At 41.2% G+C, this 27,530-nt stretch overlaps 2 protein-coding genes and 1 long non-coding RNA gene across 3 annotated transcripts in view; 1 reads left to right on the top strand and 2 right to left on the bottom strand.

Annotated features, from left to right (window-relative positions):
* Positions 1 to 237: 237 nt before the first annotated feature.
* LOC306831089 lies at positions 238 to 5,710 on the top strand. Its single transcript, XR_013780055.1, has 3 exons — positions 238 to 307; positions 477 to 547; positions 5,627 to 5,710. It is a non-coding gene; the product is annotated as an uncharacterized lncRNA (long non-coding RNA).
* The window catches only part of LOC306831086 (alpha-2-macroglobulin-like), a 39,185-nt gene continuing 16,272 nt past the window's right edge, over positions 4,618 to 27,530 (bottom strand). The window contains exons 12-35 of the mRNA XM_079354975.1: positions 15,517 to 15,744; positions 15,319 to 15,382; positions 14,557 to 14,702; positions 14,331 to 14,480; positions 14,069 to 14,215; positions 13,898 to 13,985; positions 13,658 to 13,784; positions 12,824 to 13,049; positions 12,013 to 12,139; positions 11,648 to 11,769; positions 11,177 to 11,228; positions 10,978 to 11,061; positions 10,145 to 10,321; positions 9,665 to 9,740; positions 9,109 to 9,265; positions 8,791 to 8,865; positions 7,802 to 7,964; positions 7,533 to 7,720; positions 7,007 to 7,219; positions 6,333 to 6,457; positions 5,720 to 5,810; positions 5,573 to 5,641; positions 5,384 to 5,489; positions 4,618 to 5,017 (exon numbers count right to left, since the gene is read on the bottom strand). Coding sequence (XP_079211101.1) covers positions 4,962 to 5,017; positions 5,384 to 5,489; positions 5,573 to 5,641; positions 5,720 to 5,810; positions 6,333 to 6,457; positions 7,007 to 7,219; positions 7,533 to 7,720; positions 7,802 to 7,964; positions 8,791 to 8,865; positions 9,109 to 9,265; positions 9,665 to 9,740; positions 10,145 to 10,321; positions 10,978 to 11,061; positions 11,177 to 11,228; positions 11,648 to 11,769; positions 12,013 to 12,139; positions 12,824 to 13,049; positions 13,658 to 13,784; positions 13,898 to 13,985; positions 14,069 to 14,215; positions 14,331 to 14,480; positions 14,557 to 14,702; positions 15,319 to 15,382; positions 15,517 to 15,744 — 3,057 coding nt within the window. The 3' untranslated portion in view covers positions 4,618 to 4,961. The remainder of the gene's footprint in view (positions 5,018 to 5,383; positions 5,490 to 5,572; positions 5,642 to 5,719; positions 5,811 to 6,332; positions 6,458 to 7,006; positions 7,220 to 7,532; positions 7,721 to 7,801; positions 7,965 to 8,790; positions 8,866 to 9,108; positions 9,266 to 9,664; positions 9,741 to 10,144; positions 10,322 to 10,977; positions 11,062 to 11,176; positions 11,229 to 11,647; positions 11,770 to 12,012; positions 12,140 to 12,823; positions 13,050 to 13,657; positions 13,785 to 13,897; positions 13,986 to 14,068; positions 14,216 to 14,330; positions 14,481 to 14,556; positions 14,703 to 15,318; positions 15,383 to 15,516; positions 15,745 to 27,530) is intronic.
* On the bottom strand, positions 16,329 to 19,702 carry LOC306829917 (alpha-2-macroglobulin-like; the record flags this gene model as incomplete). Its single annotated transcript, XM_079353135.1, has 7 exons — positions 19,600 to 19,702; positions 19,323 to 19,503; positions 18,587 to 18,740; positions 18,284 to 18,336; positions 17,508 to 17,673; positions 16,595 to 16,704; positions 16,329 to 16,511 (listed from the first exon to the last, which is right to left on the bottom strand). The coding sequence occupies exons 1-7, from the start codon at positions 19,683 to 19,685 to the stop codon at positions 16,329 to 16,331; spliced, it is 933 nt and encodes a 310-aa protein (XP_079209261.1). The 5' UTR covers positions 19,686 to 19,702.

Here is a 27,530-nt window from a genome sequence, read left to right as displayed (position 1 = left end):
ATGTTTTATTCCTAAGTTTAAGTGATGCATATCGAGATCTGTGTTTTATTCTGTGACCGTTCAGAGGTAGCACCTCTCTAAAAATCTGAATGTGATTCCATGTTGTTCTAATTTTATTGACAGTGGTAAATAAATAACAAGGCAAGCAGTGATCTTTGACCTTGTTTGCACTAACGTGTCATGTGGTGACAGCCCCCCAAGTCCTCCTCCCTTTCTCTGGCCTGTCCAGATCACATGCCGACGTCTGATCAAAGAGGGGCCAGCATTTCTTCTGCAGACATCTGTCAGCCTGAGCAGCCACTCTGGAGTAAGACACAACTGACGATGCACAAGGCCTTGACTTTCATCTTTATTATAGACAGATTTATTTTTTCTATAAAAATGACATTTTCTTTTGGCTGCACACAAAATGAATGCATATGTACATTGGTGAGTGGATGTAACATTAATCAAACTGCTTCTGATTGCTCTGACAGGCCAACAGTCCTAACAGAGTCAAAGACAGTGAGCTGTGAGAGTAGTCGGATCGAGGGAGGCGTCTCTTCAGGTGAGAAGCTTTCCGCCATTTGTTTTCGTTTATTTGTCTTTGTTCCACTCGTGGAAATGTTCACAGTTTATCATAAAAGAAAATTTATTCACAATGTTTTCACACCCCATGCTTTGGAAGGAACCATATTGTGTAAATATTGAGGAAGGAAAATCTTATTTTGCCTGCCCCTTACTGAAACACAAGTGAATAGAAAAGCAGGGCTGTCGATAGTGTGTCAAATTAAAAATACTTACAAACTGCTTTTACAGTAACTTAAATATATATATAAATCAAATGTCTTGCCATGTCCCTCTTCCCCGCTAAAAAATGACAACCTTTTTTTTGCCAATACTGCATTTTGCCCTCTACATAACTATAAGTTACATCTAATTTCAGTATTCATGCCTAAATAAATAGTCTGTTGTTGTTCTCTCTGTAATCTACTTATTAAATCATTCTTTCAGTTTTTTTCTGTAATCTACAGTAAATATTTGTTTTTAACTTGGAGATTAGAGAATCATTTTTTTTAAAACACTAACATACGTGTTGTTTTGGTTCTGTGTGTAAAAATATAAGAGGCCTCACAACAAATAATTATCTATTCTATTTCCTAGTATTATTTCATTCTATTAGATTTTTTCTCCCTTTAATTGATTAAAACTTGCTCAAAGCTGTTTTTTAAACTTTTTTTGCTATCAATGCTGTTTATATTCCCTGTTTTCCTTTCTTTTCGGAGCTGCTGTAACCAAATTTCCCTCATTGGGGGATCAATAAAGTTTATCCTTATCCTTATGCATCAGTGAAGAGTAACACATTTCTCTTGATACATTAACATACTGCAGCCCTGTCTCACAAAAGAAGACATTGTAACTGGATCTTTTTTTTTTCTTTTCATTTAAAAAAAATCCCTCCATAACTAATACTTTTTCTGCCGCAGATTCGACAGCGGCTCTGCCCACAGGGCATTTTAAAAAGCACACGAATGCTTTGACACGTTGATTCAGCCTCAACCACTCGTTGCTATATAGAAACAGCCAAGAGCATAAGACCTTCAAAATCCCTGTAGGAGCCATTTTGTGTTTATTGTTATTGGCATGTTATTTAGTTTAGATATTTCTTGTATATTATTTTCCACTAGGGACACTGAAGGCACGGGGTGTTTATATAGGAGCATAGGTGACAGGAAGGGGAGGGAACAGGTAGGGGGAGCACAAACAGTTCTCACCAGACCAGCACTCATGTCAGACCAGCACTCAGGTCAGACCAGCACTCATGTCAGACCAGCACTCAGGTCAGACCAGCACTCATGTCAGACCAGCACTCAGGTCAGACCAGCACTCATATCAGACCAGCACTCAGGTCAGACCAGCACTCATGTCAGACCAGCACTCATGTCAGACCAGCACTCAAGTCAGACCAGCACTCATGTCAGACCAGCACTCATGTTACCACCAGCACTAAGAAAAACCAATGGAAAATGGTATGTTTTGTTCTCATTTTATCATCATCAATTCCCTACAATAAACCGTCAAGTCAACAATAATTACAACTGGACTGTCATGATTTGCATCTGCGTTAGAACTTCATCCCTGCCTGCCTGTTAATGGCAATCAATGAAAAGGACGGACAATTTGGAAAATTGCCATTACAATCCCCTTCATCCACATTAGTTTGAAGTTTAAACCTGCTGTCTGCCACTCTCAGTTCTTCTCAGTGTTCTCAACAGAGCCTGTTAGCATAGCTTCAGAAGTTGCTTTTAGATGACGTCCCGCCCACTGATCTATGATAGGTCTATAGCTGCAGTGGGTTGAAAACATGAGGAAGTAGCAATTTAGTTACACTCCCTCTAACCAAAGAAGCCTCAGATGACACAAAATGACAACTTTTCTCATCATCAGAGGCTCCTTTTCAAAAAAGAAATATGAAGCTTTCCCGTCTCAGTGAAAAATGAGGGCCAGGTTTCCAATGATACAAAGCTTAACTTAAATGGGTAAAGTATCCATTTAAGAACTGATCTAAGTTGACTATAAGAAGAAAAATCACATAGAAGGTAAAAAGTTCTGAGTAAAATGATTTTAATGTCATTGCAGTAAGCTGTACTGTAATAATAATAAAGACATTTAACAGGTAATAAGGGTGATGTTTATATAAATACTGTAAATAAGGGTGGATATATCTGTCCACTTTTTGCAAAGACCTGAGTGCATCAACATTTTTAATAAATTATTGTAATGTTTTAAACCAATTTTGTCTTTGCGTAAAACAAACCAAGCTTTTTTGTCAAATATATTTTTTTGTTTTTGTGGACATATTTAAATTCTCTGACTTACTAACCTCATCTCTTCTCCACTTCCTTCTTCTTTATTTAGACAGAATGTTAAAAAAAATCACTCATGGATTTCATTTAATCTCTTCTGGATTCACTAATTTCCCCATTTTTAAAAAAAATCAGGTTGCGTTATTTGTGAATGTGTAATGCATCCGACAACATTAAAATCTACCATCAATCTGTTTGTGTGTGGAAGATCAAAAGGATTGCAGCAATAGCGCTTTTCTGCATAGGAACCAGAAGAACTTGGGTTATCCATTTCTCAAGACGTCACAACAGATGTGGAAGCAAAATTCATGCAAGTTTAAAAATAATGGACTCAGACACCTGTTCATTATTTTGTACATCTTCAATACCCAACAAAAACTATACAGCACAAATACCCTAGATAATTGAAGCCCCAACCTAATGCTCCGAAAGGCCAAAAACAGGGCAAATTCAAGGCAGAATTTAACCCAGAAGCAGCTTACCATTTTCAGCACTACAAAGCACACAGCCAGTGTGTAAAGGCCTCCTAAAAATGCCTTTGTTTAAGGGCCGTTCCGCAGACCGTTTGTGGGTGAAAATGAGAGTACTGTATTTCAGGAACTATACATGGAACTACAGAGCTACAATTTTGCACACTTTCATTTCAGCCAAGTGCCAACTTTTATACCGAATTTCATCACAATCTGAGGTGGTCAGGTGGGGCAGATCTCTAAAATTGGACCAATTGGCATTGAATGACCCAGAAAGGCGATCACATTTTCACCTAGTTGACGTAACAATGTGACGACCACTGAGATTAGTGATGTCATTTTAAATTTAATTCAATGATGTATATTCTGAAAATGAAAAATACATTTCTTCATGCATTTAACTTTAAGTGTCTCTTCAAATACTAACTCCCATCCTCCCCTTTACATTACCTCTTTATTGTACTGTCCTTGTCGTTTTGGTTTTCTTGTAAAAAAAAATGTTGAAATGTGAAATAAACCAATTTATATTTTAAGATTAAAACTTAAAATGCTAATTAGATAAACGCATACAATCTAAAAAATTATGAAGCATTTCGGTTGGTGCCATGTAATTTTCAAATTTGCTTTACACTTTAATTTGTGAAGGACAATATTCGATGGATTAGTTCATGTCAGAATATTTTTTGTCTAGATAGAGGGTGATTACAAAAACAATCACAAGCTCTGGACAAAAAAATAGATTTTGACCATCTAAATAAAGAGTAGAAATGAGTGTAGTAACTTTAAAACATGTGCACAAAAACAAGGTTCAGCCAGGACTCCACTCAGTAATGATACCCCCGGGTGCTTGGTTAAGACTCTAAAGTTAATTAAGCATTTCTATGCATCTCCAAATAAAACATTTTTGATGCGACGACAAAATGGATCACGCTTCTGTGAAAACTGTTTCTTTACCGTTCATTAAGTTTAATTTAGGCAATTTATAAAAGAGAGCTCAATATGTGTAAGATCAACCACCATAACCATAAATCAGATGATATCCAAGGTCAGTAAGAATGAAGGGGTCACAGGTTAATAGCCCTTAAACAATGTTTCTGCTTACAGCTATATAATTTCAAATAGTTTTACCAAATATAACCCTGCACCAGTCTCATTACATGTTCCTCCTTGTAATCTGCTCAGATGAGTTTAAGAATTTTTGATTTTCATTTTAATTTGGACAACGTCATATTGTGCTGCCATCAAGTGGTCAAAAAATAAATACATTTATAACAAAATAAATACACTCAAGCAGACGTGACTTGGAATAAAACTGAGGTTTATTTTAGACTCTTACTGGAAGCATCAAGACAACATCAGTGTTCAGGCTGCAAATGAAAAGACAGCTGTCAGCTTTTTGATTGTCCTGCTGTTTACATTACATCTTGCCTCCTTAGACCAGTGGGGTCAAAGGAGGATGTATCAGACGGGGATAGCCTCACACGCAGGTGCATGTGTGAACAACCAACTCTGGAAGATTTGGGGTTCAACCTGCCTTAAAAAAAAGTCAACTTAAAAAAGGAAATTATTCAGAGTGCATGTGTGAAAACAACTAAAAATTAAGACTATATATCTGATGACTTAATGTTTGGAAAGCAAGCCGCTCTCACACTTCCTTTCCTGTAACACAGGGGTAGATGTACTGAGTCTCAGCCTGGTCACCTGAAAGGAAAAAAGAAGAAAACGATCAAAAACAAATTACTGAGCCAATTAAATAAAATGATAGCTTTCTTGTTGCATTTAGAGATCATTGAGGGAAGGCTGTTCCAATCTTGGCTCATCTCTTAAAATACCCCATTTATCCCTCAGGCCTAAACAACTCTGCTTCACAGTCAAATAAAAGTAGGCTTCTAGCATGCAGACAGCTGTGCTAGAGACTCTGGCTACCTCTGGCTTTGAGCTCCCCAATCCAACCTGGAACAGCAGTGACTTTTTAGATTTACATATACTAATGTACTTTAAAGACAAAGGCTGTGGTGTTTAGCAGACAGTCAGGGTTTGTCTTTAAAGAATGTAATTTTAACTCACTTGGCTGGTAGTAGTCGTAGATCTTGACAACAGCTGGCTTCAAGTTCTGCACCGAGAGCTTCTGAATGAGCGCTAACTCATGATTGATGGGGGTGTCTTTCAGCAACTATTAGAAAAGAAAACAGACGATATTGTTTGAAGCTAGTGTGCAGAGCATTACTTATCATTTCTCACTTTGACTCCTCTCACCTCCGTAAAATAAACCATAACATGATCTTTCTTTTCTTCCACACGATCCACTAGCGGGGCGCTTTTGAGCTGTGAGGAGACAGCAAATTATTATCACCATCATGATGACATCATCATCTCTCAGGTTAACAATGAGGTTTAACTGACCTTCTTCAAAGACTCTGGGTCTGGGATAAATCCAGAGAGCATTTTGATATCCAGGATCACCATGTTTGTATTGTTCTCCGCTCCACTGTATCTGTACACAGCAGTAAATTAGTTACACAGGGACTTTTCCTGTACTCAGTGCACTGTGAGCTCCTTCATACAACAGTTATTGGCCTGACAACAAAGACATCATTAGATTGATGTTTTCACTGCAGTGTAGGTTTTGTCAGATAATTCTTGGAAGTCAAAATCAGTCATTGACCACAAGATGCGTCCTTTCATTTGTTCTCAACATTACAGCTTATACATGTACAGAGTATATGTATACATTCTATTTTACATCCTGTGATAGGCGAGGAAAAAGGGGGCGTTTGGGTGCTGCTGCAAATATCAGGTGCCTTTTACGACAGCAGTCTCTAAGGCATTTTACTATGATACACAAATCAGGATTGTACAGCTTTTGAGCCCGCTTCATAAATGCAAAAAAGTCAAAAAGACAACATCTGATTCAAACAAACGCTTAAAGTGTTTGTGTGCGGTTTGTAGGTATGCGAGTGATCCAATATGAAGTTATTTGGAATTTGGCTCCAGTTTGTGTAGAAATTTAACTTACAAGCTCTTGAATTTCAGGGAAAGCCTGCGTCTGTTAGAGGCGCTGCCACAGTCAGCTTCTGGTTTGACATTCACCATCAACGTGCTGACAGCAGTTGGAGTTGGGATGTTGTAGTGAAGAGAAATCTGGAAAACAAGTTTACAACGATCTTCAACTCTTCTCACCTGATTTTGAAGCTGTACATTTTTTCTTTGCAGCATGTAAAGGCCAAACATGTAGTGGCGCTGTGACTGTGAGAAACTTGCTGCAATATTTGACTTTAAATAAACTTGAAGACAGAAAATAACTCAAAGAAATTTGACAGATTCATTTCAACAGTAAAGCCTCATTGAGATTAAGAAAGTCTTTCCTGAAAGTGTCCTGATGTAAGACAGGCAGAAACACATTCAACATCTCAGTCACAGAGCAGAAAAGTATTATTAATATCTGTAACCTGATGCATCTTCAGTCTACTTTTTAACACATTTAAGAGACCCGCTCCCCCAGACACAAATCCTCCTGCAGCAGAGTCCAAGCTGCAGGAGCAGTGAACCTAAAACTTGTTTTCTCCCTTTACAGGACAGATAGTGTTGTGTGAATGGGTCACAGTGGAGACAGAAATAAAACATACCACATGTTCATCAAGAGGATTCTATTAGTGTAATCAGCAACAATTTGTTTACACGTTTACTGACCTGCGCTGAAGCACACGCCGTTCCCTTCACCTGCAGGCTGTACTTTTCGGCCCCGCCCTGCAGCACCTGCTCCTGGTAGAGCAGCTTGTTTTCTTGGTTCACGTCGAAGAACAGCTGCATGCTGGGAGACTGGATCGTCACCGTGCTGGAACCTTTTGGACTGAACACCAGGGTGGAGTAGAGAGCCAAAGCCTGGAGAGCCACCACTGTGTCCTACGACAAACACGAGATCAGTAGTATTTGTTATGAAGGCGTTATTTACAGGAGGAAATGATGGCTGACAAAAGCAATGCCAGAAACAACTAAAACTATAGCAAATACATTTAAAGAAAACAAAAGACTTTAGATGTTTTGTAACTGTACTTTCCTTCTTCCCTTCCTGATGCATTTGTGTACAATCAAATTTATGTTGGCTAACTTTGTTTATAAAAAGAGTTTCAAGCTAAGTCACAGGCTTGTCTGAGAACATTTTTTGTAGTGTATTTCTCTTCTAAAAAAGTCCACTTTGACTCTATTTCAGGGTTACCTGTGTGGAGGAGAAGCCTCCATAATAGTTCTGCTGAGTGGTCAGCCATCTGACGATGCGGGTGGAGTATCCCAGGTCTTCAGCAGTGGGAGAAGAGATGCTGAGTCTGGCCAGCAGCACATAAGAGCTGATCTCCACAGACAGAGAGGAGGTGTCTGTTGCGCTCTGAGACCAGTGGAGGTAACCTCCTGAAACACAAACACACTCATGGTGAGCTATACTGTCAGAGCTACGATACCAGAGGGGGTTCCTTGAGGGGGAAGACTCACCTTTGTGTATTGCAACTGTGTCAAGGTGTCTCAGAAGGTGAGCACGGGTCTCCATGTCACCTGCCAGGGTGAAGACGTACGCCAGCAGAGCGGTGGCGTAGGTGTTGCTGAGGTCATCGATTGACTCCCTGAGGCAGGACAGGCTGCTTTTCACCACAGGATCCTGCAACACGTTTAAGAAGCCACATGATCTGATAAGGAAGTAATCATCGTAATAAATAAATTAAAATGTGACGTCAAAACTCTGACATTTAAAATAATCTTGTTTTAATAAAGAGTCATCTGTGCGTCACTGAAATGGTACCAATGAGCACTGCTCATTTCTGCCCCCGTCTATAGACATGCTAATATCTGCACGTCTGACTGTCCTCCTGCACATCGACTGCAGTGAGCATGCATTAATGCTTTAATTGGGTAGAACAGCAGAAAAATACGACATGCTGGCCAGTGAAGGACTGACCATCTTGGATTTGGGTAAATGCCTTGGTAAAGAAAACCTAGAAGACGTGTCCAGACTTATCCATCTCTTATTTAAAATTGCCACCATCATTTTCATGGTTAAGTGAAGAAAACAATTAAAGTTTGCGAGATACAAATCACATCAGCCTCCAGAGATTAATGGCACAAAAGGTAAACCGTCAGCAGAATCAGTTAAAGCCGTTTCACTGACTGACTTTCACTTTGGCTGTCCAGAGCTTCTTTTTGTGTTTTGGATGGAACCGTTTGTCCTGACAGAAAGCTCAAACCCCTGTTTGTTCTGAATGTGTCTCTTTAGTGAAGCACATGCTGCAGCTCCTGGTGCTCTACTGCTCTCTGATTGGTTAAATCATTGACAGCACACATCAGCTGTAGTCACCTACACTTTCTTTAAGATTTTAATTTGGGCATTCTCAACGTCCCTCGACTCCTCTTTTTAAATCAGTGTGACGTTGTTGTTTTACCTCTATAATATAACACACAACAAAGCTGTTGAACAAGTCTGTACTTACATTAACAGACGAGTTCATCTCCAAGAAGGCAGCAGTGATGTACGCACTGAGAGTCACTTCATCAGAGACGCCGCCCTGAAGAGAGAAAGCAAACGGTGACAGGGATGTCCAACGATACAATAACACTGAAGTTTAATCAAAATTACAATTCTGCACAGTTTTCTCTTAGCTGATAAGATATGAAACAAATCAGCTCTTCCGTCTCTATTTACAGAATCATTTTCACCTTGGAAATGTAAATATGTGCCAATAATTTTTTTTTATTTGACCCACAGAGCTGACTGGTTTGTCTTTTCTACACAGACAGTTTGTGTTTACCTTCATTCTGTTGTTGAAGAGTTTCCCCAACTGTTGGAAACATCCATGTTCCTGCTGTTTGCTCACCAGCCAAGACTTTGACTCTGAAATCTTTTCTGGGTCGATGAAAACGAACAACTGTGCTTTGGCGAAGGATCTCAGCACGAAAGCCGTCAGCCTGAGAACATGAAACAAGTTACACCAACATCTAAGTGAAGACTTGATTCTGATTGGCTGCAGGGTGTTAGTTTATTCTGGATAATGAACCTCTTTACTCCCAATCCTGCCTTTGTTTGGTGCACGACATCCCCTTACATTTCCTGTCTCTCTAGAGAAGTAACAACAACAAGGGGCTTAAACATTTATTTCCATGTCTCTGAGTAGTATCAAAAGATCGATAATGCAGCTAAAGAAATTTAAAGACTGAAAGAGTGTTTGTCCTGCACTACATCCAACCATACAAGGATCTTAACCTTACTTAGATTAGACATTCACAACAACAACCTGAATGCATAATGGAGAAATAGAAACATTTGTCTACACAGAACATGTGGATAGGATTCAGTAATGTTCTCACCAAGTGTTCCCTGATCCTCTTCCAAATGTGCTGTAAGCTCCTCCATGATGCTTGTAGTTCAGCTGTCTCTGGTAGCCTGTTAAACAATCACAGATGAAAACAGATTGTACTGAACACTTTCAACAGGTGAGCTGATGTGAGAACACGGCGGGAAATATTCAGGAAGCTTCACAGAGAGGAAGTTCAAGGCGATGCTGACGTTTCGTTATGTCCCTCAGTATATGAGTTCTTCTTGAATTCAAGATTTTTTTTGATTAGGTTTGTTTCTTTATTGGTTGTAAATGTGATGTTACTATGACAACCATTTGGAGACTAAGCTTCTATTGCGTCTGTGTAACTATCCTAACTGCAGGAATCTTTTGTTTTTAACACATCATGCAACATTTATTCTAAGTAAGTAAAAACGATGAGGTTAGTTGAAAGATGGAAGAGACTGAATATTTTATTTTTTGCATTCCTAAGAAAACAACAGATACACACCACTGGTCAGGAAGTTGCCAGCCTTCTCCATGATGGCCGGGGTCAGCTGCTGTGTGTTCTTCAGGTATTGGAGGATGTAGATGTTTGGGGCCAGAAGAGCCATGTTCTGCTCGCCACATCCATATGGCATCCGCAGCAGCCCGTCCAGGTTCTTCAGAGCTCGGCCCAGGATGTCACCTGAACAAAAACACAGACTTCATTAATTGCTGCAATTGTGGACACTTTCAATTTGACTGTAAATGGTTAAAAGTTTAGCAGATCGGCAACACTGGGTCTCATGAAAAAAAAAACCCCACCTACACAGTTTTCACATTCACCAAAGGTTTCTTATCTGGGATTTTTCCTCAGCTAAAAAGAAAATCTCCAAACAGTCGGAAGGACTTGTAAGGAAGATAGTGTCATCATTTGTTTTGGGGGTCTCTCCGAGTGGCAGACTGTGGCTTATATAGCACAGAGATTTATATTCTGGATGTTTGGGTATTTGATTAGATAAGGATGTGTCAGCACTTAGATGTGTGCAAGTAAACTTCTGAGTCTTGACTGATTTTGTCTTTACCTACAGCAACAAATCCCAGAAAAGAAAATGCTGGGGAATGCCAGAATTATCTAAAAAAAAAAAAAAAACTGGTCAATGAGTTGAGAAGAAATGTCTTCTAAGAAAGATTGGTGACTGAGGTTCATTGATCTTTCCGCCACCTTTATTACTTAGCTCTTATTAAACACCATGAATACTAAGGTCCATAAATCCTTTCAGGACAAAGCCACACATTAAAGTCTGTTAATAGCTGTGAAGACAATCACGCCACTGCAGCAAAGAGAAATCATCAGTTTACCCAGGACTGAAACAAGAGCACGGGCAGATCCTTGGATCACATTCTCAGGGAGCGATATCTCGACTTCCTCTGTCAAAGTCTCATCTGTAAACACAAAACAAATCCTTTACAGAGAAGAACAAAACGAGGACTCAGAATAAAATTCAAAAAGACCGACATGATGATGTGGGGAAGAATCTTTTGCTTTTTCCACACTGACCTTTGGGACAGAGCAGCCAGTTGTGGGTCTTGATCACCTCAGTTCCTTCAGCCTGAGGAGCAGAAATGATGTCACTTGCACATATTTAGCATGAGATGCTAATGATAATACTGTGATACTACAGAAAAGAAAAGCTGATCTCAATGTCATGTCCAGTCTCTTTTTATAGCCTGGTGCTATGATGCATAAACGCTGCTTTAAATTAGACACTGTATTCATTAGTGTTAAAGACTAACTAATCCTTCAAATAAATGTAAACAGTGACTGATCGCTCTGCAGGATCACACAAAAATAGTATGACTTGAATACTGTAAGTTGTCAAGTTTCTCAAATACAAAAATAATGCTGTTGAAGACACCTGACCCAAGTAAAAGCAGGGTGAGTGTGTCGATTAATAACACCCTGATACATCGGTTGAAGTTTCTCTGTATGAGTTAGAGATCCTTTTTCATTGTGTTGTAAGGTACAAACCTTTACAATGAGGGATTTTGTGACCACGTCGACGCGGCCTCTCTCTGGCACGCTCACAATCTCATTGTTACATGAAGTGTGAGACGCCACAGCCTCAGCAGTCACAGACACGTTCATAACCCCTGAAACAAAGTGAGAACATTATCAACAATATGCCAGACAGCCTGTTTACACTTGTACGAGAACAATTTTAAATCCATTTCAGTGTCGGCAAAAAGGTAACTTCATAAACTAGTTTGTAGGGTTTTTCAGGAGAATGGTGACGACTATAAAATTGTTTTTGAGCGGCTTGAACTCAACATTTTCAGAGTGCATGAGTGAAAACAACCAGTTTAAAAACAAACACAAATAGACTTGACCATCACCTAAAGCTGTGGCATCCATGATCCAGCTGAGGGTCTTGCGCTCGTTGGCACATAAACATGACGTGTACTGGTCACCAGAGAGGGGGGTGAGCGTGTAATCCAAGGAGGGGGCTGGAGTCACAGTGACCTGTTGAAAAGAGACAACTGTATTTTATCATGTTCAAAACGCAAACAACCATTGATCTAAAAAAAGATCCAAACAAGCTCTTCATAATGACATCGATAAGCTTTTCATCCAGAAAATAAAGTTGATTGTGACTGCGGGCGTTAAAGTTTTGTTGACATTATTTTAACTGATTTCAGGAAGTTAAGAGACACAAGTACGTTGTTGTAGTCCTGAAGCTATATCAGCTTTAATGGAGTATTTTCAACTAACTATTTACTTCAACCCCTTCACATTACCACCTATCCTTTTTTTAAAGGTTCATTTTGGGGCTCTTTAAGCCTTTATTTGACAGACAGGACTGTGGACAGAGTTGGATATCGGGGGTGGGGGGGAGATAAAGCGCGAGCGAGCCATGACAAAGGAAACAAGCTACAGGTCTGATTCAAACCCCGGCTGTCCACTTTAAGGACTACAACCTGTACAGACAAACTAACCAGCAGCCCACCGACGCCCCACACCAGCTGTACTTAATTCTCCTTACACCTTTAGAAGAGTCCAGTTAAACTCAGTAAAAAGATGAAAACAGGATACTCTCAGTTTAGCGGGGGTAAACTCCAGGTGACCCCGGGGGCTCCTGAAGATTAAAATGTTTGTCTCACTGCAGAAGGGATGCCACAGCATAAGCCGACTATAAACATTGGTTACCATGATGCAGCTGGACAGGTAGTTAAAGACGGTCGCCTTCAGCTCAAAGTTCTCGCCTCGGATGATGGAGTAAGGCAGGCTGAGCTCCAGGAAGAAAGGCTGGAAGACGGTGAGCTCTTTACGAGGAGCTAAACCAAAACCCTGAGGTGACAAACAAAAAGCCTCCGTCTCCCAGGTGGTGATGGTGTCAGGGACAGTGACGGGCACATCCTTTGTTCCAGTCTCCCTGAAGCAGAAAAAAATAATGAACACAGGTCTGCATTATGACTTGAAGAAATGTTACATCAAGTGTCACTCTGAATAACAGCATTACCAGTTTGCACAGTGCTTTCAAACCTGATGACAACCAGTTCATCAGCATCAAAGCAGTGTAGGATGGATCAACAAACAACTCTTAAGTCAATCCATTTTTCTCAAGTTCTCGTCTCTTTTCTTTGATTGGCTGATGTGATCCTGCTTGGTACAGTAAATAAGACCTAAACTGTGTTAAGAAGCTCAAATCTTCTCTGTACAGCCTGAGCTCACCCTTAGATTTATGTTTTTTAATAGTTACATTCCAGCAAGTTGTTTTGTCTGAACTGAATTTTGGTTCCTCTCTCCTTTAGGTTTTCGAGGAGCAGTCTTTAGCCGGTCCACTCACCACATAGAAGGACGGCTTTCAATGGGAATCTCTGGTGTAACATAATGAGCTACTGAAATCACATCAAAGCGTTTGTAGTGCTTATTGTGAAGTGCATACTATAAAATGTAATCCTGCAGGTGTCACTGCATACAAATCGTGTAAAAGGTAGAAACGCTTTGGGACATTTTGCCAGGTGTGTGTTAGAAGCTCACCCAACTTCCACAAGGTCCCAAATCCAAGTCTCAGGGAAAAAACTGCGGACAGTCTCCACAACTCCCTCAAAGCTGCCAGGATGTGCACTAGCCAAAGGAATAAGCTCCCTGGAATGAAATCCATATCCTGCATAGAAACCAGAAAATATTCCATCAAAACATGTTGTGCTTTAAATCTTTTGACAGCTTCTGAGTGTCAATGAGCAAGTACAGTATGATAAATGAAAGACAAAAAGTCACCATAGCCCCGGTGGTATTCTTGTCCTCTATAGATGAGGCACGATGGTGTCCGAATAAACAAATTGGTTGCCATCTTCAGCCCAACACTCTAGATAAAACATCAAAGGAAACTCACTGAAAATGTATTAAATAAAACCTTTTTTTTTTTTTTAAATATTTCATAAGAATTACCTGGAAAACATTGTAAGCATCATCTGTGGCACGCGGTGGGCGATGTGGCATGATAGATCTTTTTGATCTCACTGTCAGGCACTCTAAAGGGTCTTCAGCTGAGTATGGAATATGTGTAGATTTTCTGACTGGTAACAGATTAAATATCTGAAAAGAAAGGCAGCTGAATGAGTTTCCAACAGGGGACAAATCTGTCATGTTAAAGAGAGTCCCCTGGTTCTTGATGGAGACTAATAGACACTTGGTTTATTGAAGCATTTACCTTTTCTGCGTCCAGAGTTTTCCCGGGCTCTTTAATGAGGACGCTCTGGTCGACAGCGCTCAGTCCACACAGAGAGTCAGGATGGGACGTCAACTTCAGGATGTTTTCCTCTCCTGGGACAGCCGAGGATGGAGAAAACTCCAGTGACACCTGACAAAGAAAAACTGTCAGTGGGACACAATAAAAGTGTTTAAGAAGCAAAGTCTGTGAGACAAAACACACTGACCTTGTGAGTGAAGCACTTCTCAGTGGAGAAGTCAGCACTGTGGGCGATCACCGTCTCACTGGGGAGGACAGCGTAAGCCACAACCTGGACGTATGGAGACATCTCAGGGGACACTCTGAACTTGAAGGACATCTCGCCCTCAGTCACTGAAACAGACAAATATAGAAATGGTTAACAGGATACCCTGTGCAGAGCCTATACTTTCTCCAAGTGCTCATGGTTTTTTTAAAACTTATAAAGATCAGCTGCAAGGAGGAGAGAACAGCAGTTCATTTATTTCAGTTTGTTGTCACTGAAGTGAAACTTCTGCATTCCTGAAAGTCCTTAAATTATTATTTCCCATGTGTTGAAAACGGGGAAAAGTGGTGTGCATTGTTTTTGTTCAGCCTTACCAGCCCCCCCCCCCCACCCCCGTCTTTTTTTTGGGCCTGACCTCAGCTCCAGTCCTCACTGGGTTATTAAAAGCTAACAATGTTCACAACAGTGGAATTTTGAGATTTTTAGATGCCCCCCCTCTTGTGCACAGGAGACCCTGTATTACAGAGGAACATGGCTTTTGTGCGTTTAGGTTTCCAGCAGCCTTAAAACAAAGTTAAGTTTGTGTTTGTCGAGTGAATAACCTCTGGGTTATACAAAAAGATATGAAATCCTGCCTCCCTCTCTTTCCAGTGAAGAACTCTTTAACCAGAGAGGTGAGACAAACAGTTACATACTGGGCCTTCGTGGAAAGAAAGTTCCTGATTCAAGCCAGTCTTTTAATACCTGATTTATCTTGGACTTCAACTTGTTTGAATCCTTGCCATACAATGGCTCCTCTGGATAAGACCTGTGGGGTTTAAAAGACACTGAATAAGTAACGCTCTCTCACAGTGACACCTCATTCTTATTACGGCAGATTACAAACTGTGCTTTTCTTGTTTGTCAGAAGAACATGAATAGACTTCCAAACAGTTCACCCACCAGATACATGACATCAGCAGAGCCTTGAGCTTCTCCGACTACAACGAAACGGATGAAGATTTCTGCTTCTGTATCACAGGCAAGTGGTTGATCGTTTTTCTTCACCTCCAGGGAGCTGATTGTTTTAGTTTCTGGAGCAAAAGCTTTGACCGAGGTCAGCGTGTGCTCTCCGATTTGGTAGTACGGAGATCGATGCTCATCGTATCTCACTGAGGGTTTGCTGCTTACCTAGATTGTGGGGTGAAGTTGAGAAATGAACCTATGAGTGTTGAGCTTCAACCAAGTTCATCAAAGAATAACTTCAGTTTGAGTTCCCACCCTCTCCTCTGAAATAATACTCACTTCACATCATTTTGGGTTTATAATGTAAACCTGTTCATTTAAAGTAACAACATCGTTTTCAGGTTCATGAAAACTATGATGAAATAATATGCTGCAGAGTCTAAAACAACTCAGTATACAGCTTCACAACCCTCTGTGCAACTTACTATGACAACATGGGAGTATGTGTGTAGTGATGTCAGATTGATGTCTTGTTTGCGTCTATATGAACATACAGATCCCTAAAAGGTGTAACAGAAGTATGTACATCACATATTCTGTTCTCGACTTTTTCCCTGCAAAGAAACCAAATCCCAACCAACACGATCGATCAACCCGACAAAACAGAAAGCTGTACATTCCTGTTCATAAGACGCCAAAATCCAGTCTGAAGCAGATATTTGTGCATAGAGATGATCAGTAGCAGCGTATTGATCATTTAGGTCTAAACCTGCGTGTGTTTTGATGTTGTCTTAGTTTCTAGTGCAGTTTCACATCGTACTTACAAGAAGCTGGATGTCGTGTTTAAACTCAGCTGTGCCGATCGTGAAAGCTGCGACACCTTCACTGTCAGTTGTGAGATTCTGCAGCAGACGTGACGACCACCTCTCTCCCTCAAACAAGTGCACCTTCATGCCAGGGATGGGCGTGTTGTCGTAAGTCACAGCTTTGACCTGTTAAAAGCACAAAGTTGCATGACTAAACGAAAAGCTGAGACTGTGCTCAGGATCTGATGCACGAGTGAGCGTGAACTTACTTTTCCCTCCACATCTGATCCTTTGTCGTAAATCTTGGGTGTGTCAATGAAGAAAACCTTTCCGATGACGTAGGATACATCAAGTCTCTTCTGATTATGGTGTGAAATACCTGTACAAGAAGCCTCAGTGTTTAAGCTCAAAGATATAAACAATGAATAGATTTTTCAAAACATGATTGACACTTGCCTGTTCCCTCCTCCTCCACGCTGGCCTCGAGTTGCAGTTCATCTCGAAGCACTTTTTGGTCAAGTTTTGTGAAAGTTGACATCTTGATAAGAAAAGTTGCACAGCCGGTCTTATCCGCCTAAAAAGTTTAATTTAACAGACTAATTAAAATATGGACATTGAGGTTCAGTCTCCAGTTTTGTTGAAGCTTGGTTCAAGCTGGAAAACAATCTTCTGTTCTTTGTTTTGGAATGATAAGACAGGAGCCTTTATATACTTTCTTCTGTATTTAGTAGTATGCAGTATGTTGAATGTCAAGTAATGCATGTAAGGTTCCAGCAGACTCTACCCGTTTTATCTCCATGTGAGATGGGGGTGTTATCTCAGGGACACGAGCTGGATTATCAGGGGTGACGTCAAAGGTCCTTGTATAATAGTGACTGAGAGGTCGGTGCATCTCAATTTTAACATTTCCTGGGACAGGCTGCCCGTATGTATATCTACATAGACAAATTAAACATGGTGTTTGAATGGAGACATTTTCTGTTAGTTTGTTTAAGAGTGAACGAATGAAAGAAGCTTGACTTACTTTGCACAAACTACAACTTTGATGTCTTCTTGTCCGATACTAACTTCACCAGCTGCATCTATTTTGACTTCAAATCTCGGCAAAACTGCAGACAAAAACATTTTATTATTGCTTCAATACAAACGTATTGAAATAGAAGGCATGGAGAAATAACTCACCGTATTTCTCCACCTTAAAGTTGTGAACAATTTTCTCATCCCCAATCGACACAATGACACTGTAGGTTCCTTCACGAGCCTCAGAGTTTAAGGAGTACAACAGCTGCAATATTTTCCCATTGGATTGTTTTTGTAACCACTGTCCAATCCTGTTGTTGGCTGAATCCTGTATATGACGAAGGTGCAAAATTAAAATACAGGAGAAACATGTATTCAAAACCGAATAAAGCCCAGACCAAACTGCCAACTTCTCTCCCAAATGACAGCATGAAGCTCATTTCATTTCTAAAAAAAATAATCATTTTCGCTCTGCAGCGCAGTTAGGGGTGCAAGGGAACACTTTGAATGATTTGTAAATTAATCATCTTTTTGTGAAACGGGTCCCGATACATCGAAAAAGGTGAGTAGATATTTTCTTACCTTTATTTCAATGACAGTGTACTGTGAAAAAAGAAAGCTGTATTAGAGGACATTTTGATTCTGTCATTGTTGCCAGTGTCTTTGTTACATTTCATTTTCCATAGAAAAATCATTGTGTTTCATCATTTCCAGTTTCAACTGGCAATTAAACACTGAATTTATTTTACTCTTTGAGGCTTCCATCATAAACCTAGGTTGGCTTTCTAGCGAGTTTCAAGACGAAACTGCCAAACATTACATTAGAACAATACATCACGTTTAAGTGTTTCAGTAAATCTATTATAAAATCAGCCCAAGTACCAATCTTTAGATGAATAAAATCTAATAATCCAGGAAAAGGCCGTTTACACTCTTACCAAGCGATTGACAGGTCTCAACTTGCTGTCCAGAGAGACGACTCTGAAATTCACTGAGAAATGTGCAAAGAGATATGAAGTTAAAAAACCTCATCTTCTGAGTATTACTTTCAATCCACCTAAACCTTGCACAAAAAGGACATTTGTCTCTAGTATATCATTTCTTTGTTGTGGTACCATTTAAAGGGGAACACACATTTCCTTACATTGTTTAATCATCAAGCAATAAGTCAACCACTCAATAAATTATAAACACCTATTTTATGTCATAAGAAATTGAAAGCCAGACAACTATCTAACAACCTGTTTGTCCTGGGAGGTAGATCGGTTTATCCGTTTGGATGAATGTGCTGGGCTGGTAGGCTTTGATCAGAACTTTTCGGACTTCTTTTGAGTTAAACGTTGCCCCGCGGACCTGCACCTCCAACATCCGGACTTCCTCTTGAACTGAAGGAGCCTGTGAAAGAAGGGTACTTTTTTTAGTGTCTTCTCGTTGCGAATGAAAACAGGGAACTGGACCCAATTGTAGTATAGAACCAATAAACTACTTAGATTATGGTAGTCCCCAGTGTTGTCTTTACTCCTGCCTGTTTTACCTTCCTGTTGATTGTCCTGATTGTCCTCACCTGTGTCTGTGTTTGATTACCCCGGTCTATTTAATCAGTGTTCCTTGCCTTGTATAAGATTTCTCATGTTAGTGTTTCCCATTGATGGAAATTAAAATCTAATCTTTTAAATTAAGCTCCAGTGGGTAAAGTGATGTGACATTTTCCAGATAATATATTAAACGTGTAACCGCTTGATGAGGGCAGGGAATAGGCACAGAATCAGAGGTTCCACTTTGTCTACAGGGGACGCCAAAATAAACATAAACCGAATATTGCGCACAGGGTTTCAATAGTTGTGAAAGCTGATCATTTCCTTGGCACCCTGCGTTATGATTCTCCATTTTCAGAGTCCGTATTAAGCCATTATATGGCAGTTTTTAGAAGTTACAACAAAAATTCCACAGAGGATTTAAGCAACAAAAAAAGCTGACCGTAAACTTAATGCAGGTATGAAACTCCTGACTGGATGTTTCCTCCATGAGAGTCATATTCTGCTGCAGGGACCTCAGAGATACAGTCATCACCAGGGTCTCATTGGGCTTCAAGAGGCTCGCACAGAACGGCGTTTCAGCTCCAGCCTCGATGACTGCAGGAATGGTGACCATGAACTGCCTGCACACAACAAATTGAGCATCAAAGTATTAAACTTAAACTAAACTTACAATCAAACAAAAGTGTGAATTTTATCAACAATAAAAGTGAACTTACGGCCCTGCCACTGCTTGATCCACACACATCAAACTCAGGTAGACAAACAGTGTCCATGTTAACGTCTGAACCCCAGGACGACCCATGGCTGACTGTGATGAACTCCAAAGACCACCTGTGTTATATAAGGTCTGCCACAAATTGACGCACCTTTCCGGAAAATAACACACGCCCACTTATTTATTCTGGGCGGCTTGTTATTCAATCATTACGCATAAATGAAGCCAGTTCATCAAGTCCTGTTTTTTTTTTTTAAGTCGGAAGGCCTGCATTTAAGCAACAATTTTTACTATATGTCATATTAACGATCTGAGAGCGCAAAAAATATACATTTCAGGTATACTTTCTCTCCTCTTGCCTCAAACACACGTTGTGAAAGGTATGACGTAGGAGCGCAGTTATCTCACGATAAGTCCGCAAGCGGGTGTAAAATGGGCCCAGAGCATCTGTGTACCCCACTTGAGAAAGGTTCAAAGCTTGTAAAGCCAATTCTAATGGTTTACAAATCTGTGTGCATGGAGTCATAAACCGTTTGTACAGTTTTGGAAACATACAGTAACAACCAAATCCAAGAAGAAGACAGAGAGGACACAGTGTGTTAATAAAAAGGGAAAAAAAAATGTTATTATTGGTACAACTTAAAATGTCTGTTTGTAAAAACAGCTGAAACAATTAAAATAATATAGCTGTAAGCTGTGATATTATTCAAAGATATTTAACAGGTAAGAAGTGATGTCATACTGTAAACAAGGGTGGATCTACTGTATCTCTTTATTTTTAGAGAGACACATACAGGTCCTTCTCAGAAAATTAGAATATTGTGATAAAGTTCATTATTTTCTATATTGTACTGATTAACATTAGACTTTCATATATTTTAGATTAATTACACACAACTGAAGTAGTTCAAGCCTTATATTGTTTTAATATTGTTGATTTTGGAAAAAAAGTCAAGAAAAACCAAAAATCCCTATCTCAACAAATTAGCATATTTCATCCGACCAATAAAAGAAAAGTGTTTTTAATACAAAAAAAGTCAACCTTCAAATAATTATGTTCAGTTATGCACTCAATACTTGGTCGGGAATCCATTTGCAGAAAACTGCTTCAATGCGGCGTGGCGTGGAGGCAATCAGCCTGTGGCACTGCTGAGATCTTATGGAGGCCCAGGATGCTTCGATAGCGGCCTTAAACTCATCCAGAGTGTTGGGTCTTGCGTCTCTCAACTGTCTCTTCACAATATCCCACAGATTCTCTATGAGGTTCAGGTCAGGAGAGTTGGCAGGCCAATTGAGCACAGTAATACCATGGTCAGTAAACCATTTACCAGTGGTTTTGGCACTGTGAGCAGGTGCCAGGTCGTGCTGAAAAATTAAATCTTCATCTCCATAAAGCTTTTCAGCAGATGGAAGCATGAAGTGCTCCAAAATCTCCTGATAGCTAGCTGCATTGACCCTGCCCTTGATAAAACACAGTGGACCAACACCAGCAGCTGACATGGCACCCCAGACCATCACTGACTGTGGGTACTTGACACTGGACTTCAGGCATTTTGGCATTTCCTTCTCCCCAGTCTTCCTCCAGACTCTGGCACCTTGATTTCCGAATGACATGCAAACTTTGCTTTCATCCGAAAAAAGTACTTTGGACCACTGAGCAACAGTCCAGTGCTGCTTCTCTGTAGCCCAGGTCAGGCGCTTCTGCCGCTGTTTCTGGTTCAAAAGTGGCTTGACCTGGGGAATGCGGCACCTGTAGCCCATTTCCTGCACACGCCTGTGCACGGTGGCTCTGGATGCTTCTACTCCAGACTCAGTCCACTGCTTCCGCAGGTCCCCCAAGGTCTGGAATCGGAATCTTCTCCACAATCTTCCTCAGGGTCCGGTCACCTCTTCTCGTCGTGCAGCGTTTTCTGCCACACTTTTTCCTTCCCACAGACTTCCCACTGAGGTGCCTTGATGCGGCACTCTGGGAACAACCTATTCGTTCAGAAATTTCTTTCTGTGTCTTACCCTCTTGCTTGAGGGTGTCAATGATGGCCTTCTGGACAGCAGTCAGGTCGGCAGTCTTACCCATGATTGCGGTTTTGAGTAATGAACCAGGCTGGGAGTTTTTAAAAGCCTCAGGAATGTTTTGCAGGTGTTTCGAGTTAATTCGTTGATTCAGATGATTAGGTTAATAGCTCGTTTAGAGAACCTTTTCATGATATGCTAATTTTTTGAGATAGGAATTTTGGGTTTTCATGAGCTGTATGCCAAAATCATCAGTATTAAAACAATAAAAGACCTGAAATATTTCAGTTGGTGTGTGTGGTGTATTAATGTTATTATTTGTGGATGTTTGACCTTTCAAGCTCGCCATAGTTTTGATACTGTCTACTGTGCATGTGTATGTTGTTGCCGGGAACCCATGTTACTTCTCGTGCACGTTGTGATGTTGCTCTCCACAAGTACGCTGCATAAAGTGTAGAAACGTGTGCATCGCCTCGTTATTTAGGCTAAGTACACCACATAATTGGCGACGAGTAAATCGGTTTTTCTAAGTGAAAATGGCATACTTTTCCCAAAGACCGGACGAGTTTAAGCCAGAACAAGAACAGTGGTCAGCCTATGTGGAGCGCATGGAGTTGCTGTTTGAAGCACATGATGTCGACGATGATAAAAAGGTCCCTATCTTGTTAAGTTCGGTCGGAGCGGCTACGTATGGACTTCTGCGCAACCTGGTTCAACCGGACAGGCCTAAGGACAAAACTTTTGATGAAGTTGTGACCATTCTGACGAACTACTATGAGCCAAAGCCATTGGTCATAGCCGAGCGTTTCAGGTACTGCAAGTGTGTTCAGAAGAGTAACCAGACGGCTACAGAATATGCCGCTGAGCTGCGTCACCTCGCTGCAAAGTGCGATTTCGGAGACAGGCTTGATGAAGCTCTGCGTGATGGTTTTGTCAGCGGTGTCAACTCTGAGGCGTGCCAACGCAAATTGCTCTCAGAGGACAGACTGACTTTTGCGAGAGCTGTGGAGCTTGCTGTCAACATGGAGACGGTGCACCGAGATGCACAGCAGTTGAGGAAGGGTGAGGATGTCACCGCTTCTGTTCACAAGGTAACTGAGAAGCACAGACGCTCGCCTTCAAAACAAGATGAACGCTATAGATGTAAAGGGACAAATCATAGCGCCAATGACTGTTACTACAAAAATGCAAAGTGCCATAAATGTGCCAAAGTTGGACATATTCAGAAAGCATGCAAGACTGGGGGACCATCACAAGGCAAGCACGTAAAAAGGGGGAAGAGAAAAAGTGAACGAAAAGAGGGGAAAGTGACTGGCTATGTGCAGGCTGATGAAATAGAAGATGAGGTTCTCATGTATCCCGTGTTCAATGCAAGTGGTGCTGGTCGACGGCCATACAATGCCATTTTTGATGTAAATGGAAAGAAGGTGCGTATGGAAATTGACACGGGAGCTGGGGTCAGCATTATTTCAGAGAATGTGTATGAAAAGTCATTCTCACATGTGCCACTAGGGGGCAGCAGCGTAGCCCTCAAAGGCTACTCAGGGGAGACCATTCCAGTAAAAGGGCAGTTCATGGCGAAAGTGATCTATGAAGACCAGGCTGCTGACTTACCACTAATAGTAATGGCCGGAGAAGGTCCATCACTCTGTGGGCGGGAATGGCTGGACCAGATCAGACTAAATTGGAAAATGATCAAAAAAGTCACAGAAAGCACAGTGCAACTGACAACAAAGCCCAAGTCAATTAAAGAAGTGTTTTCAAAAACGAGTTAGGAACATTAAAGGGCATTAAAGCAACAATCTCAGTAAAGCCTGATGCAGTCCCAAAATTCCACAAAGCACGTGTCCTACCATTTGCCATGAAGGAAAAGGTAGCAAAAGAACTGGAGCGCCTGGAGAAAGATGGCATCATCAGCCCTGTGAAGCACAGCGAGTGGGCTGCTCCTGTGGTCCCAGTACTAAAATGGGATGGTGGGCTCCGCTTGTGTGGTGATTACAAGGTAACCGTAAACAGAGCTACAAACACTGAGACTTACCCACTGCCGCGAATTGAAGAGGTGCTGGCTGCATTATGTGGGGGGAAGATATTTTCCAAAATAGATCTAGCAGCCGCCTATCAGCAAGTTCTTCTCGACGAAGAATCAAAGAAATACACAACTGTAAATACGCACAAGGGGTTGTTTGTGCACAACCGACTCTGCTTTGGTGTTAACTCTGCTGTCAGTATTTTCCAGAGGATCATGGAGAACCTGATGAAGGACCTCAACGTCGTGGTCTACCTGGACGATCTGCTGGTGATGGGCCGGGATGAAGCGGAGCACCTGATGAACCTGGACAGGGTTCTACAGAAGCTACAAGAGAATGGCCTGCGAGTGAAGAAGTCAAAGTGTGACTTTGGGAAAACTCAGATTGAGTATCTGGGTCATGTGCTGGATGAGAAAGGAGTTTACCCCTCCAAGAGCAAGGTCAGAGCCATTCATGACGCTCCGGCACCCACAAACATCAAAGAGCTCAGAGCTTTTCTAGGACTGGTGAACTATTATGGACGTTTTGTGCCACAGCAAAGTACTGTTTTAGCACCACTCTATAAGCTGCTGAAGGACCAAACCAAATGGAGATGGAGCAAGGCAGAGCAGAGCGCTTTCAACAAATGTAAGGAACTTTTAACGAGTGATAAGGTGTTAATTCACGATGATCCGCACCTGCCACTGTCCCTCGCATGTGATGCTTCGGCGTATGGAATTGGAGCTGTGATCCAACACACAACACCTGATGGACAGGAGCATCCAATAGCCTACGCTTCTCGAACGCTCTCGCCAGCCGAGAAAAACTACTCACAGATAGAGAAGGAAGCGTTAAGCCTGGTGTATGGAGTAAAGAAATTCCATCAATACCTGTGGGGGCGGAGGTTCAACATGGTCACCGACCACAAGCCTCTACTCACGCTGTTTGGAGAACACAAGGGACTTCCAACAATGGCAGCAGCGCGTAGCCAGAGGTGGGCCATCATACTGTCCGCGTATGATTACTGCATAACCTACCGGCAGTCGGAGGAGCACGGCAACGCAGATGGATTGTCTCGGGTCCCGTTGCCTGAAACCACAGACACTGAAACCGGGCCAATGACAGCATGCCTGAATGCACTGATATGTGAGCGCCTGGATGAGGCACCGGGGTGTGCGAAACAGATTTCCAAAGCATCACGAAAGGATCCTGAACTCTCAAGGCTGCATAGGTATGTTATGGAAGGATGGCCAAAAGAAATACCAGAAGACTTAAAAGTTTATCATAAAAAGAGGGAGGAGTTATCTGTGGAGCAGGGGTGTGTCCTGTGGGGAACTAGAGTTGTGGTGCCCTCAAAACTGAGAAGAGCAGTGCTAAGTGAGATCCACAGTGGACACCCTGGCATTGTGAAAATGATTGCACGGCAATATGTCTGGTGGCCGAATGTAGACATGGACGTCGAGATGATCTGCAAACAATGTGAAACGTGCCAGCTGGAACAGCGCACACCACGCCAAGTCCCTTTGCACCCCTGGGAGTTCCCTGGAGAAGTGTGGAACAAGGCTTCACATGGACTTTGCAGGCCCGTTCATGGGTCACATGTTCTTGATAGTGGTCGACGCCTACTCAAAGTGGCTTGAGGTGTTTACAATGTCTCAAATAACATCCACTGTGACCATTTCAAGACTTAAGAGACTTTTTGCATCTCATGGGATACCAGAGCAAATCGTCACAGACAACGCCACGACTTTCACGTCAGATGAGTTCCAACAGTTTGTGAAAAGTAATGGTATTCTTCACACAACTGGAGCATCCAGGCACCCAGCTACTAATGGCCTGGCTGAGAGGTACGTTGCCACGTTCAAAGCAGGCATGAAGAAGCTTGCCGGACAAAATTTGAGTGTGGAGGATATGGTTTCGCATTTCCTACTGCGGTATCGCACGACTCCCAACAGTGCTACCGGTGAGTCTCCAGCAGACTTGCACCTCAAGAGACATGTGCGTACCAGATTGGACTTCCTGAAGCCTAGCATCTCAGAGAAGGTGAGGAGGAGGCAGTATCGACAGAAAGAAGAGCATGATAGTCGGGCTGCTGTGAGAGAGTTTGAAGTGGATGACCCTGTGTATCTGCGCAACACTGCAGGAGGAAAACATAAATGGATTCCAGGAGTAGTGACCCAACAGACTGGCCCAGTATCGTACAGAGTACAAGGTGGGTCAACTGACCAAGTGTACAGACGCCATGGGGACCAACTGAGACCTCGCTACACTCAGGACCTTCCTGATCCTGAACCTGAAGGTGCAACTCAGTCAACTGAGCAGGAGAGTGACTTTGGTGAACCAGAGTCAGCAGCATCTTTGCCACCAGGTTCCGAGCTGGACCAACCTGCGCCACCTGACACAGAGACAATGACTTTGAGACGCTCAGGGCGCACAACTAGGTTGCCAACTCGTTACAGGGAATAAGGACAGTGAGGGGAGATGTTTAATTACCTGTTAGGTTGAGTTGATTAATAGTTACATGTGCAGTATTGAAATGGTTCTTTAATTAACCAGGTAAAAACCTGTTCACAAGATAACCTGTAATGGATAAAAGAATGTGGTATTTGTGTTTATAATGGTGAAGTTAATGCACTGGAAGAAATAACCTTTAAACTAAGGGGGGAGGTAATGTGGTGTATTAATGTTATTATTTGTGGATGTTTGACCGTTCAAGCTCACCATAGTTTTGATACTGTCTACTGCGCATGTGTATGTTGTTGCCGGAAGTGCCATGTTACTTCTCGTGCACGTTGCTCTCCACAAGTACGCTGCATAAAGTGTAGAAACGTGTGCATCGCCTCGTTATTTAGGCTAAGTACACCACAGTGTGCAATGAATCTAAAATATTTGAAAGTTTAATTTTTATCATTACATTATGGAAAAGAATAAACTTTATCACAATATGCTATTTTTTTAGAAGGACCTGTATATACACACATAATTATAATTACTATGATCATTATTATTATTATTATTATTAGACGGTGTGTTGATTTAAAATTTTAAAAACAGATGAACAGATCATTCTGGTTATTGTGGTTGATCTGAGACATAGCCACTCAACTCAAATGAGGGTCTTAACCAACCACTAGGTGGCACCATTACGCCGAGTGATGGAGAGTTCACTGAGAGTGGCTCAACTTTGTTTCTTTAGACCTACTACACTAGTTTGTGTCTTCTTTCTTTGTTCTTCTATATTTAGACAGCAATTTAAAAAAATATATCATTCATTTCTTCTTTTCTTGGTTCACTGTTCATCAAGATTGATTTTGTCCAGGGGTTATTTTTTCTGTAATCACTCTCTTTATTTAGACACAACATAATTTCACTGTTAACATGAATTAATACATTGGATGTTGTGCTTTATTTTTGTTGATTTATGTTGAGTCCAACATTTTATTTCATGGTGTTTTTTTTGCAGCAAGCTGTACTGTAATATTACTTAAAGACATTTAACAGGTAATAAGGGTGATGTTTATATAAATACTGTAAATAAGGGTGGATATATCTGTCCACTTTTTGCAAAGACCTGAGTGCATCAACATTTTCAATAAATTATCTTAACATTTTAAACCAATTTTGTGTTTGCGTAAAACAAACTAAGCTTTTTTGTAAAATATGTTTTTTTGTTTTTGTGGACATATTTAAATTCTCTGACTTACTAACCTCATCTCTTCTCCACCTCCTTCTTCTTTATTTAGACAGAACGTTAAAAAAAAATCACTCATGGATTTAATTTAATCTCTTCTGGATTCACTAATTTCCCCATTTTTTTAATCAGGGTGGTTTATTTGTGAATGTGTAATGCATCCGACAACATTCAAATCTACCATCAATCTGTTTGTGTGTGGAAGATCAAAAGGATTGCAGCAAT

This window comes from Symphodus melops, assembly GCF_947650265.1.
Source record: "Symphodus melops genome assembly, chromosome: 10".
NCBI lineage: Eukaryota > Metazoa > Chordata > Actinopteri > Labriformes > Labridae > Symphodus > Symphodus melops.
This window is presented reverse-complemented; position numbering and strand designations above follow the sequence as displayed.